This window comes from Phyllobates terribilis, unplaced genomic scaffold (genome assembly GCF_046119375.1).
Source record: "Phyllobates terribilis strain yellow unplaced genomic scaffold, ASM4611937v1 Scaffold_2__4_contigs__length_985480577, whole genome shotgun sequence".
NCBI lineage: Eukaryota > Metazoa > Chordata > Amphibia > Anura > Dendrobatidae > Phyllobates > Phyllobates terribilis.
The window spans coordinates 454,189,630-454,208,112 of record NW_027362762.1 but is presented as its reverse complement, the minus strand read 5'-3'; the positions used below and the strand labels follow the sequence as shown (position 1 = coordinate 454,208,112).

The 18,483-nt window shown below is 43.0% G+C and overlaps 1 protein-coding gene across 1 annotated transcript; it reads right to left on the bottom strand.

Moving 5' to 3' along the window:
* Window positions 1-886: 886 nt before the first annotated feature.
* Window positions 887-16,681, bottom strand: FUCA1 (alpha-L-fucosidase 1). The gene is made up of 8 exons (XM_073665626.1): window positions 16,271-16,681; window positions 15,032-15,166; window positions 14,791-14,928; window positions 12,736-12,841; window positions 6,822-7,022; window positions 4,035-4,225; window positions 3,841-3,940; window positions 887-2,703 (listed from the first exon to the last, which is right to left on the bottom strand). The coding sequence occupies exons 1-8, from the start codon at window positions 16,621-16,623 to the stop codon at window positions 2,563-2,565; spliced, it is 1,365 nt and encodes a 454-aa protein (XP_073521727.1). The 5' UTR covers window positions 16,624-16,681; the 3' UTR covers window positions 887-2,562.
* Between the last annotated feature and the right edge of the window lie 1,802 nt (window positions 16,682-18,483).

The following is an 18,483-nucleotide window of genomic DNA, read 5'->3' as shown; positions in this document are numbered from 1 at the left end:
CAGCTGCTGCCCAGGTGACTGCGGCTCCTCACTCACGATGACGGGGATGCAGACACCGCCATCTTGACTGCTCCCCATCTTTTTAAAGCATATGGGGGCTCCACCTCCTTTGGGCCCCTCCCCTTCCGGCGGCAGCGAGCTCTCGCCCTCTATTTTTTTTTTCCTTTTTACTGTTATTATTTTTTTTTATATATATATTATCTTAGCCAGCTGGCGTGCTACGCCGCAGGATCCCTCCTGCGGTGCGCAGACCCAGCGGCTCCTGGCGCGCTTGCAAACGGGGATGCGTTCTGGTGATCGCACCCCGCGCATGCGCAGACCCGGGCTTCTGGCGCACTCGTGCCAGGGCGCGAAGCGACCCCGCGCAGCCCAGACTTCCAGCGCGCTACGTCACAGGGCGTGACGCGACCTGCACGTGCGCAGACCCGGAAGGCCTGCCTGCCGGCGCGCCCAGCCATGGACCTCCGTGCATGCGCAGCCCCGGCCGCAGGGCCAGGCGCACGCGGGATAGGACCCCGGAAGGCAACCCCCCCGCACGCAGACCCAGGCACCAGCAAGATGGGGCTGAGAACAGAGGTCCCATCTGCTGCGTCTTCACGGCCTCCAGGCCGCATCGATCCCGGGATCCACGCTCCAGGCCCCACTATCAGGTAGGCGAGGCACTACCTAGAGAGGCTCCCATCAAGGACAGGAACCAAAAACTGATGCGGTAGAGAGGTACCGCCTTTTTATTCAGTAGGTTCCTGTCCTTGGTGGGCGGATACCCTCTCTCAGGTGGTGTTGTCATGGGAGAAGGGGAAAATATTAACTTTATTCTTTGGGTCAGTACGAATATGGCGATGCCAACTACTTATTCAGTATGACAAATTATGCAAGGAAGATCAAGTACAAAAGAGAGTAAATCATTTAATAAGAATTGCAAATAAATAAAGCATAATTGAAGAAAACACATTATAAAAAGGTCTAGGAATTTGATTACAAAAAATAAAAAAAAAACTCTGTAAACAAAATCAAATGAATTAAAGAAAAGCAATTACCACATTCTTTCCTACAGTTACTGTCCAAAAGGTAAAAGTGTGTCCATCTATTACACAAGGCTGCATCCCCACAAACCAGTTTGCATCAGAAAAATTGTTTCCTTTTCCGCTAATTAGATCTAGTCCGGTTTTACAACAGACTGCTTGCTGAGAACATGCAATCTCTAGAGCATAAGTGTTCAAACTCGACCCTGAGTGCCAGATTTGGCCCGCGAACCAATTATATTTGGCCCACGACGCCATATGGAGGATTATGTGGGGCCATTATTCTGAATGGAACACTATGTGGGGCCCATTTTGCTGTATGGGGTCACCATACTTTGCTAGGGGAGTCAAGTGGGTGGTAGAGGATACGGTAGGGTCATCATACCGTGCATGTGGAGTGTATTGTGGATGAATTCACTCTGGGGGTATCTGTGTTTGGTAGGCACTTTTGTTGGCATCATACTTTATGGGGGTAAAGGGCATTCTAGGGGCTTTAATAGGAGGAAAATTACTTTGCATGGGCTGTAAAGTTGTGAGATATGCTCTTCTGTGACCCCACCAAATATTAAGATTGTTGCAGTTTTGTTTTTTTTGGAGGGTTTAAGGGCCCAACTAGAACTTCTGCTATGGGGCACTATGATTTCTATGTACGCCCCTGCCCTCAAGGAAATACCCAATGTTCCGGTCATGTGGTCTGTCTCTAAAGATTTATTAATTAAAATGTACTTTGTTTGTGGGACAACCCCTTTAAGTTTGTTTCCATATTAGAGGATAAGGAAAAACTTAAAATTGTACACATTTTTTTAAATAAATATCAAAGTAGGCCCGCAATTTTGTCCAAGTTTTTAATTTTGGCCCTCTGTGTATTGAAGTTTGACATCCCTGCTCTAGAGTTTCCAAGCCAATTACCTAACACACTGTAGATAATTACAATACGGTCTAAAAGTATTCAGGTATGAAAGCTATGTACTGGATTACTGATTCATAACCATGGGGGGCAGCCTAATCACAGTCACTATTCAGATGTGCTCAAAATTCTCACGGCAACATTCTGTTACATTATAAGGCACTATAATGTTATGTTGACAGATGTGCAAAATAATTGCAATTAGCAATAAAAGCTAGGAAATCTAAACTGGTTGTATAGTGCAATTCACATTCGGTCTGAAATTCTAAACAAAGCCTAAACCAGATTACACAGCAATGCAAGGCAGAATGCATATATGACACCTACAGTAGGTGGCACCGGTCAAAAACCAGATCCTGCTTAGAAGACAGGGCCCTGAAGTATTTTAGACTTAATCACCTGACAGATGAAAAAAAGAGAACCCCTAGATCTGAAGACCCCCAACATTATAAAAACACACAGAACTGTGAAGTGCCAACCCTGACCTATTCAACATATTCTCAGATCAGCACACACAGTAGGATCTTCACCAACAGGAAGATTATCAAATTTATATTTGTAACTTTAATGTGAATTGAATGAAACTTCAAACAGATTTATTTTCTTGACCCTTTCTCCGTCTTCTTATTGACTTTAGTTTACACCTTCTAATTTCAGACTCCAGCCGTATTCCACAGGGAAGACTCCAGGAGGGATGGTTGGTAGCTGCACAAGTAGACCAAATTTTGGGTCATTTTTCCAGGGCAACGTCCCAGTAAGACCTAACATGGTCACCTACAGGCAGAGAAATCTATCAATATAATACATTTAAAAGACAAAAAATAGGGCCTGCACCCCTTAAGTATTAGACTAATGTACAGGTGCACAAATAATCTATGTGATCAATATACAAACATATATGGTACATACATGATGCATCAGCACACTGCGATTAATGAATACATGAACTCCAATACAGGTTAAAAACATAAGGTACTCCGTTACCTTTTTTTAATCAAAAAGAGCAAAAGCCATCCAACATAGACCAGGTGTGTATTGGAGGGTGTGGCCCCCTCCAGGGCTTAGCAACCTTAACCACCCATTGTTCTTAAGCTAGATTTTAAAAACGAGCTACCCGATTTCCTTTCACTTCCCTAATTCAGATGAGGTCGGCATGGCACATGGAGAAGTAGGACATTAGTGATCGGTGATAAAGAGACAAAAGGAGTTGAGACACTGAATTGCAGAGGAAAAAAAGCTTGGTGGCGGTTCTGTGAGGAACATATGAGAGAGGAGGGGAGAAGAAGGTCTTGTGAGAACCAGAGAATACATGGGGGTAAGTATTGGGAGATTAATTCGGAGATGTACGGGGGAGACAGATTATGGAAACATAGGTGTTCTGGATGATGTCCACAGAGGACATTTTGCTCTGCACTTATAGGTACAGGATGGGCCGGTCCCGCTGTCTTTCTTGGGTACAACAAAAAGGTTCAAGTAAAAACCCCTGAAGCGCTCTCGAGGGACAGTACAATGATGCTCATTCATTGGGTAAAATTATCTTTTCTGCAGCGCAAAAAAAAAATCATTGTTCTCAGTTGCATATCTTCCTGTATAAAACAGGACTCGCACTGCTGAGAACCATGGCAGCCAATGTGCGCTAAGCGATCTATTACAGATTGCTCAGTGCAAATAGTTTACTTCAGTCTTCCTATGTAAAGACCATTAAATGACCGCCGATCAGTAAAGGTTTACTGATTGGCGTAGTTTAGTACCGCCAGTTGATCTGTGTAAATTAATATTTAGGCCCTGTTTACATCATATTAATGGCAGAAACACGTGTGTTAGGACTCTATTGCCTTTGTCTACACATTTGTTGGAAAGATTGGTGCTCTAGGCTTATCAATATTTCCAACTTCCATTTAAGATACTCACATTAGCGCTCGGGGTGGACTTAGGAGACTGTAGTTTTAGAATATTACCCTCAGGCCATTTTAAGAAAGTGGCATAAACAACTGAATCTTTAGCAGTGAACCTGAAAAAGAAGGACAATAAGTGTTACACATATGTCACATTTGGATCACACTCTCGCAATCCTCCACTTCTATTTTAAAAATGCCAGTACTTGCCAGACATTGACCGTAGTGTTTTCTTTCTGCACTCTCCAGGGTTTAGTAGCATAAATTGCCTCTCCATTAATGCTCAACCATTTCCCAACATTTCGAAGTCTCTCTTGGAAAATTGGCATGATCAAGCCTTCTTTGCTGGGTCCCACATTTAAAAGATAATTTCCTCCAAAGCTCACAGTCTCCACTAATTCCTGAAAGATATCAAAAAAAGCATGAATGGAAGTACAGAAGACAGATAAAAAGCCATCACTCATATTAGATATCAATGCTGTCAAGTTTTTACATGAAAGTCAGATTTAATTTACAGTCACGTCACTTCAAAGTCACGTTTCCTAAAATGCCGAACACAAGCAAATCCAGAACGGACCAGAGTGTTCCCTTTTACAGTGGTACTTGGATTGCTTTTGGAAAACAATTTAGTACAGTTAGATCTAATGGCTGCTAAAATTCCACAAGGTATATAATTCTCTTTGGGAAACTCCATGGTTTCCTAACCTATACCACTTAGGCTATGTTCACATGTCCAGTAGTGATCAATTAGAACGGATCCAGCAGCAATGGATCCAGTATGAAAAAAACGGATCAATTACAAATCAAAGAAAAATGGATGGGCAATTAACGAATCGTTTTTTTGATAAACTTCAATGTTGAAAAAAAAAAAAAAACAGATCCGGCAGAGATCAGTTATCTAAAAATGGACTAAAAAGTTGTCTGCTAGACATGTGAACATAGCCTAGGAGGGCTCGGATTGGTGGAAACAGATAGAAATAAAGAGATTGTCACAAATCTTTACCGGTGACATAGTTTAGTCCCTCTCTCAGCTGCAGGAAGAAATTGAAATACCTTACAATGACTTCTATAAGTTTTTACAGCTGCATCACTCTGATCAGTCAGTGTCGCTAGAGATGACGGACAGACTGTCCCCAGATAGTATAATACACTACATTTCCAGCATGGTCAGCTAGATTTAATGCCATCAAAATATCTAGTACAAAGTAAAGAAAAATGGGAAGAGGACATAGGGCCCATTGAAGAGGGATAATGGAGATATTTTTTGAGACTGTTCCTTGCTTTTCACTGAGTGAGGCACAGATTGTCAGGTCTGTTCTTACTTCATCGAGTATATAGAACGCCTCATTTACGCTATGATATAAGGCTGAGGGGTGTCTTCCTATATCTTAGAATCAAATCACAATATGCAAATTTGATCAACATGTTGTGGACCTGTCCAGGTCTAAAGAGATTTTGAGAGGTAGTAACACAGAACAGACATTGTCTAAATATTTCCCTCATGCTATTGGTGTGTATTCTGGGCTATGTGGAGGACTTACAGAATGAATGGCCGAGAAAGACGGCAGTGACAAGGATACTTTATATGGCAAGGAAGCTGTTAGCACAACACTGGATAGATGAGAAGGGTCCGATCGCACAAGAATTTATTGATAAGAAACTGGAGATTAACTCTGGAGAAGGGAGTGTGTGCTAACCCATGTGTCATTACAAAATTCTACAAATTGTGGGCGTTATGGATTGAGGCATCCGGCATGGCTTCCAGAGAGTTAGTTAGGCTCCGTCTGGGATTGTTGTAGCTGATGGATAGGTGGTTCGCTGATAGGACAAGTTGACCTCCCACTCAAAATTTACAAAACCATTTTTTTAGGGACCACATCACATTTGAAGTGACTGAGGGGCTTTTATGACCGAAAATACCCAAAATTTACACCATTCTAAAAACTTCACCCCTCAAGGTGCTCAAAACCACATTCAATAAGTTTATTAAGCCTTCAGGTGCTTCACAGGAAATTTTAGAATGTGGTAGAAAAAAAAAAGAAATTTTTTTTTCTCTTCACAAAAATGTTAATTTAGACCCCAATTTTTTTATTTTTGCAAGGTTAACAGGAAAAAATGGACCACAAAATTTGTTGTGCAATTTCTCCTGAGCACGCCGATACCCAATATGTGGGGGAAAACCACTGTTTGGGCGCACAGCAGGGCTTGGAAGGGAAGGAGCACCATTTGACTTTTTGAATGTAAAAATTAGCTTGAATAATTAGTGGACGCCATGTTGCGTTTGGAGAGCCCCTGATGTACCTAAACAGTGGAAACTCCCCACACCCTTTTGGAAACTAGACCCCTCAAGAATTTTATCAACATTTTCAACGCAGAGGAACGACACAGAAATTGATAAAATTAGGTCGTCATATTGAATAAGTTGTCATTAGTCTTGAGCGAAAGTGTTCGCTACTTGAGTTTGCATCGGGTACTCCGGTATGCACCAAGTATCGCGGGTGCTCGAGTGACATGCTCGAGTCCCCGCCCACAACCCAGCTGCCACCGGTGGAACGCGGAAGATGGACCCTCGGCTGCAGCCTGGACTGGTCGTGACGTCAGCAGAAGTCAGAGCCGGCTGCAGCCGGGGGTCACGTGATGCCTGAGAGCGGCCATCGATAGCGCCGCTCACAGGCAGAAACAGCACCAGGAGGTAATTAATTAGAAAGAAGCTTCTATTTATCATTAAAAATACATTTAAAAATATGCCAAAGTACTGGACAACCCCCTTTAAGCAATAACTGTTGTGAACCATTGCCCCAGATATGCTGCTGGGTACGGCTCCTTCTCTCTTCTGTAAGGAAAAGTAAATATCATTTCCATCACATTTTATAAATCTGCCTTGTGCAATAACTCACGATCATCATCAGAGCACCTCCACAGCCCCAGAGTCAGAACAGTAAGAAACATTGGGGCCTATGCGGCAAGCTTTGCTCCCGGACACTTGTTTTTACTCACCGAAATTATATTTCCTTCATCCATCAGTTGATTCACTTGCATATTGCGTCTGTAGCCCCAAGAGTTGTGGTCTATAGAAGTACATTTCTCCCACTTATGGTCTGGTAGCGTAGATGGAGTGTATTTATCAGCACAGTTATAGTAACCGCCATGACGACAAGAACAGTCACTTCCCCAACGATCATTGACCAGAACTTTGTCCTAAAAGAAAATTTAAAATACATGTATAAAAAAAAAAAATTATATTTGCTCTAATCTCTCCTAGCAGATGACAAAATCAAAAATCAAGCAGATGTTATTTGGGGTTTTTAAGACAAACAAGGCAGAAACCAGTGATTTTTTATTAGTGAACCTTAAAAAGGTTATTCCCAGCTTCATTGATGGGTATAATTGGATTGTTTTTACGAAAACAAGCAAGTTTTCAATTTACTGTCTATTAAAAGTCATCTCCCCTCCCCTGATAAAAAAAAAAAGTAATTATTTTTTGTTACATCAAGTTGCCTTGTCTAATACATATGCAATGCCTACAGGGCCTTTCCAGTAGCGCTCTGAAGCTGGCCGGATCACTGGAGCACTCCCAATCCCAGCCAGCTTCAGGGCCACATCTAGCAGCACTAGAGTGCACAGTTTGAGCCAGGAGCGCAACAATGCTTGTGGTCCGACCTGTCAAACAGGAGTGTATCGTCCCGCAACAAGCAGGAAGCTGGGTAGCTGTGTTTTCATTGCTGATGATGGGACAACACTTTTATATGGGTTTTTCCACTCGAGAAATGTATTGCATATTGCCACTATATACAATAAAATGACTGATTGCTTTAGTTTCAGCTTCTGTAACCTCCATCGTCCCTGAGAACACAGGTGGCCATTACGTTCAGCAGTTTTAAAAAGTATTCATACCCCGTGAACTTTTCCACATTTCTTCACGTTACACCCACAAATGCAAATGTATTTTATCGGGATTTTATGTGACATACCAGCACAAAGTAGCAAGTATTTGTGAAGTGCAAATTATTATAAAAATATAAACCTGAAAATTAGGACATGCATTTGGGTTCAGCCCCCATGTAAGGCCACCTTTCAATGCAATTGGTGCTGCAAGTCTTGTTGGGTATGTCTCTTCCAGCTTTGCACATCTAGAGGCTGACATTTTTGTCCATTCTTCTTTGCAAACTAGCTCTGGCTCACTGAGATTGGATGGAGAGCATCTGAACAGCAACTCAGCTTAGGTGGACGGCTAGGTCTTTGTAGTTTTGCAGCTGTGCAATACTCCTTCCATTTTTGAAGGATGGATTGAACTGTGCTCCCTGAGATGTTCAGAGCTCTGGCCATTTTCTTTTTTTTAATAACCTAACCCTGCTTTACTCTTCTCCACAACTTTATCCCTCATCTGTCTGGTGTGTTCCTTGGTTTTTATGATGCCGTTTGAACCCTGATGTTCTCAAACAAACCTCTGAGGCTTTCACAGAACAGCTGTAGCTATACTGAGAAATTACACACAGATGGACTCAATTTACTAATTATGTGACTTCTGGGGGAAATTGGTCCCTCGGGATTTTATTTAGGGATACCAACCTTCAGGGGGCTCAATACAAATGCATGTCACAATTTTCAGATTTAAAATCAGAAAGCCATGTATAATTTCCTTTACATTTCACAAATACTTGCAACTTTGTGTTGGTAAGTCATATAAAATCTAAATAAAATACATTTAAGTTTGTTCATGTAATGTAAAAAAAAGTGGAAAAGTTCACAGGGTATGAATACTTTTTCAAGGCACTATAAACACCATCTAGTGCTCTTAGTTTCTGGAGGCTCCTTATATGCAACAGCATGAATTTATTACAGTAAATTATTATTATAGCGCCATTCATTCCATGGCGCTTTACATGGGAAAGACAAGTTGTGGATGGCTTTGTATGCCAGGGTTAGGGTTTTGAACTGGAGTCTCTGGGCAATGGGGAACCAGTGAAGGGATTGACAGAGAGGAGAGGCCGGGAAATAGCGGGGGGACATGTGGATTAGTTGGGCAGCAGAGTTCAGGATAGATTGGAGGGGTGCGAGAGTGGTAGAAGGGAGGCCACAGAGCAGGAGGTTGCAGTAGTCGAGGCAGGAGATGATGAGGGCATGCACTAGTGTTTTTGCAGATTCGTGGTTGAGGAATGTGCGGATACGGTAAAATATTTTTGAGCTGGAGTCGGCAGGAAGTGGAAAGGGTTTGGATATGTGGTTTAAAGGAGAGGTTAGAGTCCAGGGTTACCCCGAGGCAGCGGGCTTGCAGGACTGGCAAGAGGAGTGGGCAGCCATTAACTTTGATGGATAGGTCAGTTGGGGGGGTTTGACACCGACAGATAGGGGGGGAGGGATGAGGAGGTGGTGTGTGAGCGGGAGACACTGAATGTCCTGTCTGTTAAGTATGAGAAGATCCAAGATAGGGCCAAGTCTTTGATGCCAAGAGAAGAAAGAGTCTGTAGGAAGAGGGTATGGTCCACTGTGTCAAAGGCAGAGGACAGGTCCAGGAGGAGAAGGACAGAGTAGTGTCGCTTGGATTTGGCAGTTAGTAGGTCGCTGGTGACTTTAGTCAGGGCAGTTTCAGTGGTGTGATGTGGTCGGAAGCCAGATTGGAGGCAGTCAAAGAGGGAGCAGGAGGAGAGGTGGGAGGACAGCTCAGAATGGACTTGTTGTTCCAGTAGTTTTGAGGTGCAAGGGAGAAGAAGTGATATGGGGCGATAGCCAGACAGAGGATGGATCAAGGGAGGTTTTTTTGAGGATGGGTGTGATCGAGGTATGTTTGAAGCATGAGGGGAAGACACCAGTTGTTAGTGACAGGTTGAAAAGGTGGGTTAGGGTTGGGAGGAAGACTGTGGTGAGGTTAGGGATGAGGTGGGACGGGATTGGGTCAAGTTCACAGGTGGGGCGGTGTGATTTGGAGAGTAAAGAGGAGGCTTGATCTTCTGTAATGGTGGAGAAGTGGGGTTTGGAGGGGGATGGTTGAGTAGTTATGAGGAGGGGCTGTGGGGACTTCAGGCAAAAGCTTTGTCTGATGGTGTCAATCTCCTGCTTGAAGAATGAGGCAAAGTCTTCGGCTGAGATGAGAGGAGAGGGAGGAGGTGCTGAGGGACGGAGGAGAGAATTGAAAGTACTGAATAGCTGTTTAGGGTTGTGAGACAGGGAGGATAGGAGAGATGAGAAGTATGTTTGTTTTGCTGTAGTGAGCGTGGACTTGAAGGTAGTGAGGGACTGTTTGAATGCAAAGAAGTGCTCGTTGGAGTGGGACCTTTTCCATTTCCGCTCAACAACCCTGGAGGCCTTTCGCAGCTCTTTAGTCAGGTTGGTGTGCCAGGGTTGCCGGCTGAGTGGGTGAGCTGTGGTATGTGTGGGGGGGGCGACCGAAGTGAGAGCTGCAGCTGTTGTGGTGTTATATAAAGTGGCAGCAGCATTTGCATTGTGTAATGAACTTGTGCCTGCGAGAGGAAGAAGGGATTCAGAGAGTGAGTGTAGGTCAAGGTGTTTGAGATTTCTGCAAGGGTGTGCAAGTTTGTGGAGTGGGGCTTGTGCACCTGGAGAGGAGAGGGAAGAGAATGTGAGTAGGTTGTGGTCAGAAAGAAGGAAAGGTGAGCTAGAGAGGTTAGATAGGGAACAGAGGCGGGTGAAGATGAGGTCCAGTTTGTGGCCATCTTTGTGAGCAAATGATCTGTTAGGGTACGTTCCCACAATCAGGAGTAGCAGCGCATTGGACACAAGGTACTTTTGCTGCATCTAAAAGCGCTGTGCTCTAATGCCACACTTGTTTTGTCAGTACATGTGGATCCACTGCATGTAATGACATTCAATAGGTCAAAATCTGTAGCGTCTTCGCTACAGAAATTGACATGCTGCGGCTCGTAAACCCGTACCGCGAGTGAGTTTACACAGCGTCAAAAACAAGCACAGTGGGCATGGGATTTCTATAAATCCAATCCACTGTGCTTACACTGTAGCATGCAGCGTTTTGGACTCAGCGCAGGTGAGCTGAGTCCAAAACACTGCTCTTCCTGATCGTGGGCACGCAGCCTTAGAGGCCCCCAGACTGCCTCAATAGCACAGAATGATCTAGTACTTGGGACACAATTGTCAGTTTCAATCAGAAATGTACTTGAATACTATGTGTAAATTTTACCAATATGTGAAAGTGCACATTAACCCCTTCACGGCATATGGTTGACATGACAGTCGGGGGTCTGCTCATGGCCCCTTTGCCCATCGTTAAAGGGAACCTGTCACCAGTTTTGTCATATATGGACTATAACTATGACTTTATTCAGAGCCTGCGCTGCATTCCATAAATACTCATACAACACCCTCACTCCCCGTGCCTACCGCCCAAAAACCTTTTTAAAGTTGCCCTGCGCTGTATGATAATCGGGTCGATCCGGTCCGATGGGCATGGTTTCAGGCCTCTCCATCCCGCTCCCCGGCTGCTGCTCACAGTCCTTTAATCGACGTGGATGAAGCCTCGCGCCGAGGCGTCATCCACATTGCTGAGTGAAATCTTGTGCCTGCGCACAGAAATCGAAAACATAACTGCGCAACCTATGCCCTATGCAGTAGTCATAGCATAGGGCATAGGCTGCGATTTTTGTGAGCAGGCGCAAGATTTCGCCTGGCAATGTGGATGACGCGAGGCATCCTCCACGTCAATTAACAGAGGACGGCGAGGAGCAGCAGCCGGGGAAGACGGATGGAGAGGCCTGAAACTACGCTCATCGGACCGGCTCGATTACCACACAGCGCACCGGACAACTTAAAAAGGTTTTTGGGAGGTTAACAGGGGGAGTCATTGGGTTGTATTAACATTTATGGAATGCAGCACAGATGCTGAATAAAGTCATAGTTTTAGTTCATATATGACCAAACTGGTGACACGTTCCCTTTAAGATCCTCCTGTGAAAGCCAGCCCGTGGCTGGTGTTCATATGAGATCATGATTTTCTCTATACATAGCAGTGCTGATTCACTGATATGTATAGAAAAAGCGATCAGACAATCACAGCTTCAAGTCCCCTAAGCGGACTATTAAATACAGTAAGAAGTGGAAAAAAAAAAATTTGTAAAAAATAGGAAAAATATAAAAACACACAAAAGTTCAAATCAACCCCCCTTTTGCCTCATTAAAAATAAAACACACACATATTGGGTATCGCTGCGCTCGTAAAAATCCAATATATCAAAATCTAAAATAAATTAATCTGATCGGTAAACGGCGTAACAATAATGAAAAAAAAAATAATCAAAATGCCAAAATTACGTTTTTTGGCTGCCACAATATTGCAATAAGAGGAGATCAAAACAATGTATTTACCCCAAAATGATATAAGTAAAAATGTCATCTCAGGGAGGAAAAAAAAGGGCTCAGAGACCCATATTCTGAAAAATGAAAATGTTACTGGTCTCATAAAATGGCAACAAAAGCAAAATTATTCAATTAATTTTTTTTTTTTTATAAGTTTTTGAATTTGTTTTTTCTCAATTTAAATAATAATAATAATAATAATAATAAAAAACCTATACAAGTTTGGTATCTGCATACTCATACTGACCTGGAGAAATCAGATTGCCCGGTCAGTTTTACCATATAGTGATCATGGCAAATAAAAAAAAATAAAAAAAATTGTGGAATTGCACTTTTTCTTTTGCAATTTCATCGCACTTGGAATTTTTTTCCCCATTTTCCAACATGCCCTCATACAGCTATATGGACCGAAAAAAATAAAAATGGAATGGCTCTTGGAAGAAGGGGAGGGAAAAAAGGAAAATGAAAAATGGAAAATTGCCATGTCATGAAGAGGTCAAGTACATGACTATCACTGTAGCCGGAATGAGTTTCACAGAATATGCCAGAGATGCCCCTAAAACATTAATCAACATTACAAGTATACCTTAATAGGGCTGTCATTGTACAACCAGGCTAAGAAATCCGTGGAGTTCCAGTAAGTAGCTGGTGACTCCCAGTCCCCATCAGACCAAAGCAAATCAGGCTCATACCTGAAAAATAAGACAGAATACAAAATAATTAGGTTAATGGCAAATAGATCCAGCAGGCAAAAACTGCTGAGATGTACAGGGGAACAAAGTCCAAACACACCGAACATTGGGAGGTTAAGTTTTGCTATATTTCTTAAAAATGTTCTTTTACCCTTTCAAGACTGGATGTTAGGAAGATGCTTTTTTTTCAGCCACGTTCACACGTTCAGTATTTGGTCAGTTTTTTACCTCAGTATTTGTAAGCCAAAACCAGGAGTGGGTGATACATACAGAAGTGGTGACGAGTTTCTATTATACTTTTCCTCTAATTGTTCCACTCCTGGTTTTGGCTTACAAATACTCATGTAAAATACGACCAAGTACTGAACGTGTGAACGTGGCCTTACTGTTGCACTCCAGGACATACTTTTTTTTTGTTGACATGGCCACTTGAGAGCTTGTTTTTTGAAGTAGGAGTTGTAATTGTCAGTGGCACCATTTTAGGGTACATATAACGTATTACCTAACTTCTATTAACTTTTATTGGGAAAGAAAATAGAAAAAAAAAAAACAGACCAGAAATACTGCCATTGTGTTAAAAGGAACTTGTCAGATTTGGATTTTCTATTTTTCAGGCTAAGGGTTTAAGCTGTAAGTGTGCAGTCAGACGGCCGTATTACACACACGACTATCGCATCGCAATGCTCGGACTGGCCATCAGCTCTGCTGACTACAGCGTGACAGCTGCATAGAAATACAGGCTGTCATGCTCTGGTCAGGAGAACCAACGGCCAGTCCGAGCATTGCGATGCGATAGTCGTGTGTGTAATACGGCCGTCTGACTGCACACTTATCCAGATCATGTCCATGTCATAGGTAGCACTATGCAAAGAATGGAAAAAACAACAATATAATAGCACTGTACCACGCACCGTTCAAGTCATCAGCATGAGGTCCAGCACGGAGCGCTCATGTTCAGTTGATTGATATCCCGCGCAGCACATTCACAGGCTCAGCAGGACGTCAAGTATTGCCATGATTGGAGAACTGACTGCTCAGTGCCATTACAATCTGGATTTCTCCTTTCACCCAAGTGTTACCTATGACACAGACATTATATGGATGACAATTATTACCCTTCGCCTGCTCTGCCTTTACTTAGATGGGGAATACTGACCGGACAGGTTCTACATTTTGCACAATTCAATGTCCTGCATAAATAAAGTGTTAAATCCATTCTACGGGTCATTACGATTAAAGCGATAGATATAATTTAATATCTAGGAGATAGATTTGTCTGTGTGTCGTCATGTTCCAAGAGCCATAAGTTGAACATATTTTCATTGAAGGAACTGCGTGGGGGCTTATTTTTTGCAGGACAAGCTGTAGTTTTCATTGGTACCAGTGTGTAGTACATACAAATCTTTTCATCACTTTTTATTACAGTTTTTGGAAGTAGGAAAATACAAAAGAAACCAGCAATTTTCTTGCCATGAACAGGGTTTAATTATTTGATAAAATTTACGCCTTTAAAACAATAAATACTACTACTTTTTTATCAGAATAAAATCACTTTTAGAAAACATTTTTTGGGGGTATATACGATTTCTTTGGTAGAGAGCATGATCAGAAAACAAATCTTGGGTTGTTTTACATTTTTATGCCATTCATCATGCAGTATAATTGACAGGTGAACTTTATTCTGGGAGTCTGTACGATTGCGGTAATACCCAATTTACATTGGGTTTTACTACAATTTTGTGCAACAATTTTATTTTTATTTTTTTTTTAAAACACAAAGGAACTAATACTTAATTTTATTTAATGTGCTGTAATATGGGCATGAAGGGTTTACATTGCTTACTGTACTTTACCCTACACTGAGGGAGTGGTAAGTTCTCACTTATGTGGGCACTCAATGAGTGATACATTACCATGCTGCACACAGTAAGACAACTGCTTAGATTTACCTTGTTACCAGATCATACAGTTCTGGCATAGTCTTTGCTAGCACAAAATACTGTGTTTTGAAGCCACTTTTCTTGTCCGCTAAATAAAGAGGATGAAACCACTCCAGTAATGAATGATATAGTCCATAGCGCAACTTTCTGGAAAACAAAGACACCAACATTACTGGGGGTTCTAGTGTTACGGGTACGGCTCATAGGTGGCAGGACAACTGTGATACGACAGCACTTTGGACGTACAAACCTTTTTTTCAGTGCATTTCCAAGATCCCCTACAAGATCTCGATGGGGTCCAGTGTCCACAGCATTCCAGTTCCAGGATACAGGAGACCCCCAGTTAGTGAAGCCTTCATGGTGCTTTGTGGTGAGCACAACGTACCTAGCGAGAGACGACATGTAGATGCCAGTTCACATTACAAAAATTAAAACAGCTAATCGTAAGAAAACATGTTAACTATTACTTACCTATTCAATCCCACTGCTCCCGTGCAGTGATGTCACATCCACTCACATGACTGCTGTAGCCAATCAACAGCATTTGAATACCCAGCACATGACCACTGAGGTCAGTGATTGGCTATTGTGGTCACATGGATGTACGTCATTGCAGGAAACAATTACATTTTTTTTTTTACTTTAAATAACCTAAGATACAGTTGACACTTGTTTCTAGAACTAGTTTTTGTGAATTTATTATCTGCCCTTTCATAAAGAATACAGGGTTAGATTTTTGTCAATAACTTCCTGCTGATGTCGGCACTAGGGAGAAGGGTAACAACAATTCCAGGTTCTGGGACGTCTATTGTAATCCACCCTACATCAACCATAAGTTGGATCTGACGCAGCAAGGTAGAATTTATTATAGGGGCAGGAGTTTTTACCCCATAAGGAGCGTTATACTATTGTGAAGCTCCATGAGTCATCCCCGCACTTTATTCAATAAAGATAACCTTTCTTCCCGCTCCTTCCAATAAAATAGTTCTCATTTTATTGTGTAACCCTGGAGCATAACACACGCGTGCTATGTCGCTGGTGATCTGATTACGGCCATGCAGCTTTTCTCTGGATCCCCACCTACAGGTCATGCTGATCTCAGACTGATTAATATACAAGAAAAAGGGGAAAAGAAAAACTAAAAATAAAGTTTGATCACTTTGTTATATAAGCGGTGAGCGCTACAATCATATCAATGTTATTGTATATACAAGCGGGGGCCCAATCAGATCACAGGATCCCAATAATAGGAGGGGCACACACAGTCTATTCTATGGGAGTCCAGGAAAGGGAGCAGCTGCCATGTCATAAAAGGTGCTCCAGACCTGACACCAGGCAGTGAAGGAGTTAAGAGGCTTGAAGGCGAGCCTGATCACATGACTTTCTTTGGCCGCACTCATATGACCTAGGTAGGTAACACACTTGCCTTGATCACCGCTGACAGGACATGCTGGGAGTTGTAGTGGCTGCACAGTGCACATACACTTACCGAGCCCCGGCCGCCTCGAACAGCTCAGCCCAAGCGTCCGGATCAAAGAACTCTGCGGTGAATTGCGGGGCGAAGTCGGCGTAGGAGAAGCCGGGCGGGTAGTTCTTGTTCATGAACTCCACATAGGGGGCGCTCTTCTCGTGCTGCCAGTTCCACCAGAACCACTCACTACCAAAAGAGGGCACCGAGAACACTCCCCAGTGCAGGAAGATGCCGAACTTAGCCTCGTCAAACCAGCACGGCAGGGGGCGCTTATCCAGCGAGTCCCAGGTGGGCTCATATCGGGTGGGAGACCTTGTGTGGACGGCTACTATGCACAGGAGAACAGTTGCCAAACTGCAGGCAGCCGCCATGACGACGGCACTGGTCCTTCTGTCATGAGAGCGGAAGAGACACTCAGTACATTGCACAAAGCTCTTGTCAGCCCCGCCCTGTGCTGTTTTGCCACCCAATAAAAATCTCGTGCTCGTGTAGGGGCGGGGCTGGCAGCTGTAGGCACGCCTCTGAGAAGGTTTGATGCTCCGCCCATTCCCATCACCACACTGCTTTCATTTCTCTATCTACACCACTGTCAAGACTGCGCTCAGTGTGAGGAGGAGAATAGGGCAGTGTTCACACTTGAAGTGACATTTTTTTTATTCTGTCTTTATTGGGTTTCAAGAGGAAATGCATGTAAGACCATTATATACAGAAATATGAAGTTATAAAGGCGGACCCAGAGGAAAACCATAGGGATTGCAACAACCTGATGAAGGACATGGCCCCACTATCAGTATTCGGTCAGTGCTCGGTCAGTATTTTTTCTCGGGAGTGGGAGCCAAAACCAAGAGTGGAACAATCAGAGAAAAGGTATAATAGAAACAAGTCACCAATTCTGCATTTATCACCCACTCCTGGTTTTGGCTCCCACTCCTGAGAAAAAATACTGACCAAATACTGATAGTGGGGTTGTGGCCGAAAGCATGCACCAAGCTTCATTGCACATTCCCAGGAAGGCAGAATGTCCGGAGTGGCTTCAAAGATAGAAGAATTATTAGTCTTGGGGAATAGTCGCCCTCCAGACTAGTCCTCGTAGATTTTGATAGCGCAGGCTCAGATTCATGCTTTACGTTAAAATTATATAGCAATTGGAGCTTAAAGCCAACCTGTCAACATGGTTTCCCCATATACAGTACCGCCAGCACCGGTACACCCTCTTATACAGTTGTGCTTAAAAGTTTACATACCCCGGCAGAATTTTTGCTTTCTTGGCCTTGTTTCAGAGAATATGAATGATAACAAAAAAGCTTTTTCTCCACTCATGGTTATTAGTTGGGTGAAGCCATTTATTGTCAAACTACTGAGTTTTCTCTTTTTAAATCTTGTTGACAACCAAAAACATCCAAATGACCCTGATCAAAAGTTCACATACCTTGGTGATTTGGGCCTGATAACATGCACAGAATTTGACACAAATGGGTTTGAATGGCTACTAAAGGTAACATCCTCACCTGTGATCTGTTTGCTTGTAATCAGTGTGTGTGCATAAAAGCTGAGTGACTTTCTGGGATCCCGACAGACTCTTGCATCTTTCATCCAACCACTGACGTTTCTGGATTGTGAGTCATGGGGAAAGCAAAAGAATTGTCAACGGATCTACAGGAAAAGGTAGTTGAACTGTATAAGACAGGAAAGGGATAAAAAAAAATATCCGAGGAATTGATAATGACAGTCAGCAGTGTTCAAACTGTGATTAACAAATGGAAAATCAGAGGCGCTTTAAAAACCAAACCACGGTCAGGTAGACCTACAAACAGTTCAGCCACAACTGCCAGGAAAATTGTTTGGGATGCAAAGAAAAACCCACAAATAACATCAGCTGAAATTCAGGACTCTCTGAAAACTAGCGGTGTGGCTGTTTCAAGATGCACAATAAGGAGGCACTTGAAGAAAAATGGGCTACATGGTCGAGTTGCCAGAAAAAAGCCATTACTGTGCAAATGCCACAAAGTATCTTGCCTACAATACGCCAAACAGCACAGAGACAAGTCTCAAAACTTCTGGAACAAGGTAATTTGGAGTGAGGAGACCAAAATTAAACTTTTTGGCGACAACCATAAATGTTACATTTGGAGAAAGGTCAACAAGGCCTATGATGAAAGGAACACCATTCCTACAGTAAAGCACGGAGGTGGATGGCTGATGTTTTGGGGATGTGTGAGCTACAAAGGCAC

Bases quoted from the DNA above. Each gene is read 5' to 3' on its own strand.
- FUCA1 (XM_073665626.1), bottom strand. From the start codon at position 16,623: ATGGCGGCTGCCTGCAGTTTGGCAACTGTTCTCCTGTGCATAGTAGCC. The intron at 15,167-16,270 runs GTAAGTGTATGT...GTCTCTCGCTAG, and splicing joins TTCGAGGCGGCCGGGGCTCG to GTACGTTGTGCTCACCACAA. The intron at 4,226-6,821 runs GTGAGTAAAAAC...GATATCTTTCAG, and splicing joins ATGAAGGAAATATAATTTCG to GAATTAGTGGAGACTGTGAG.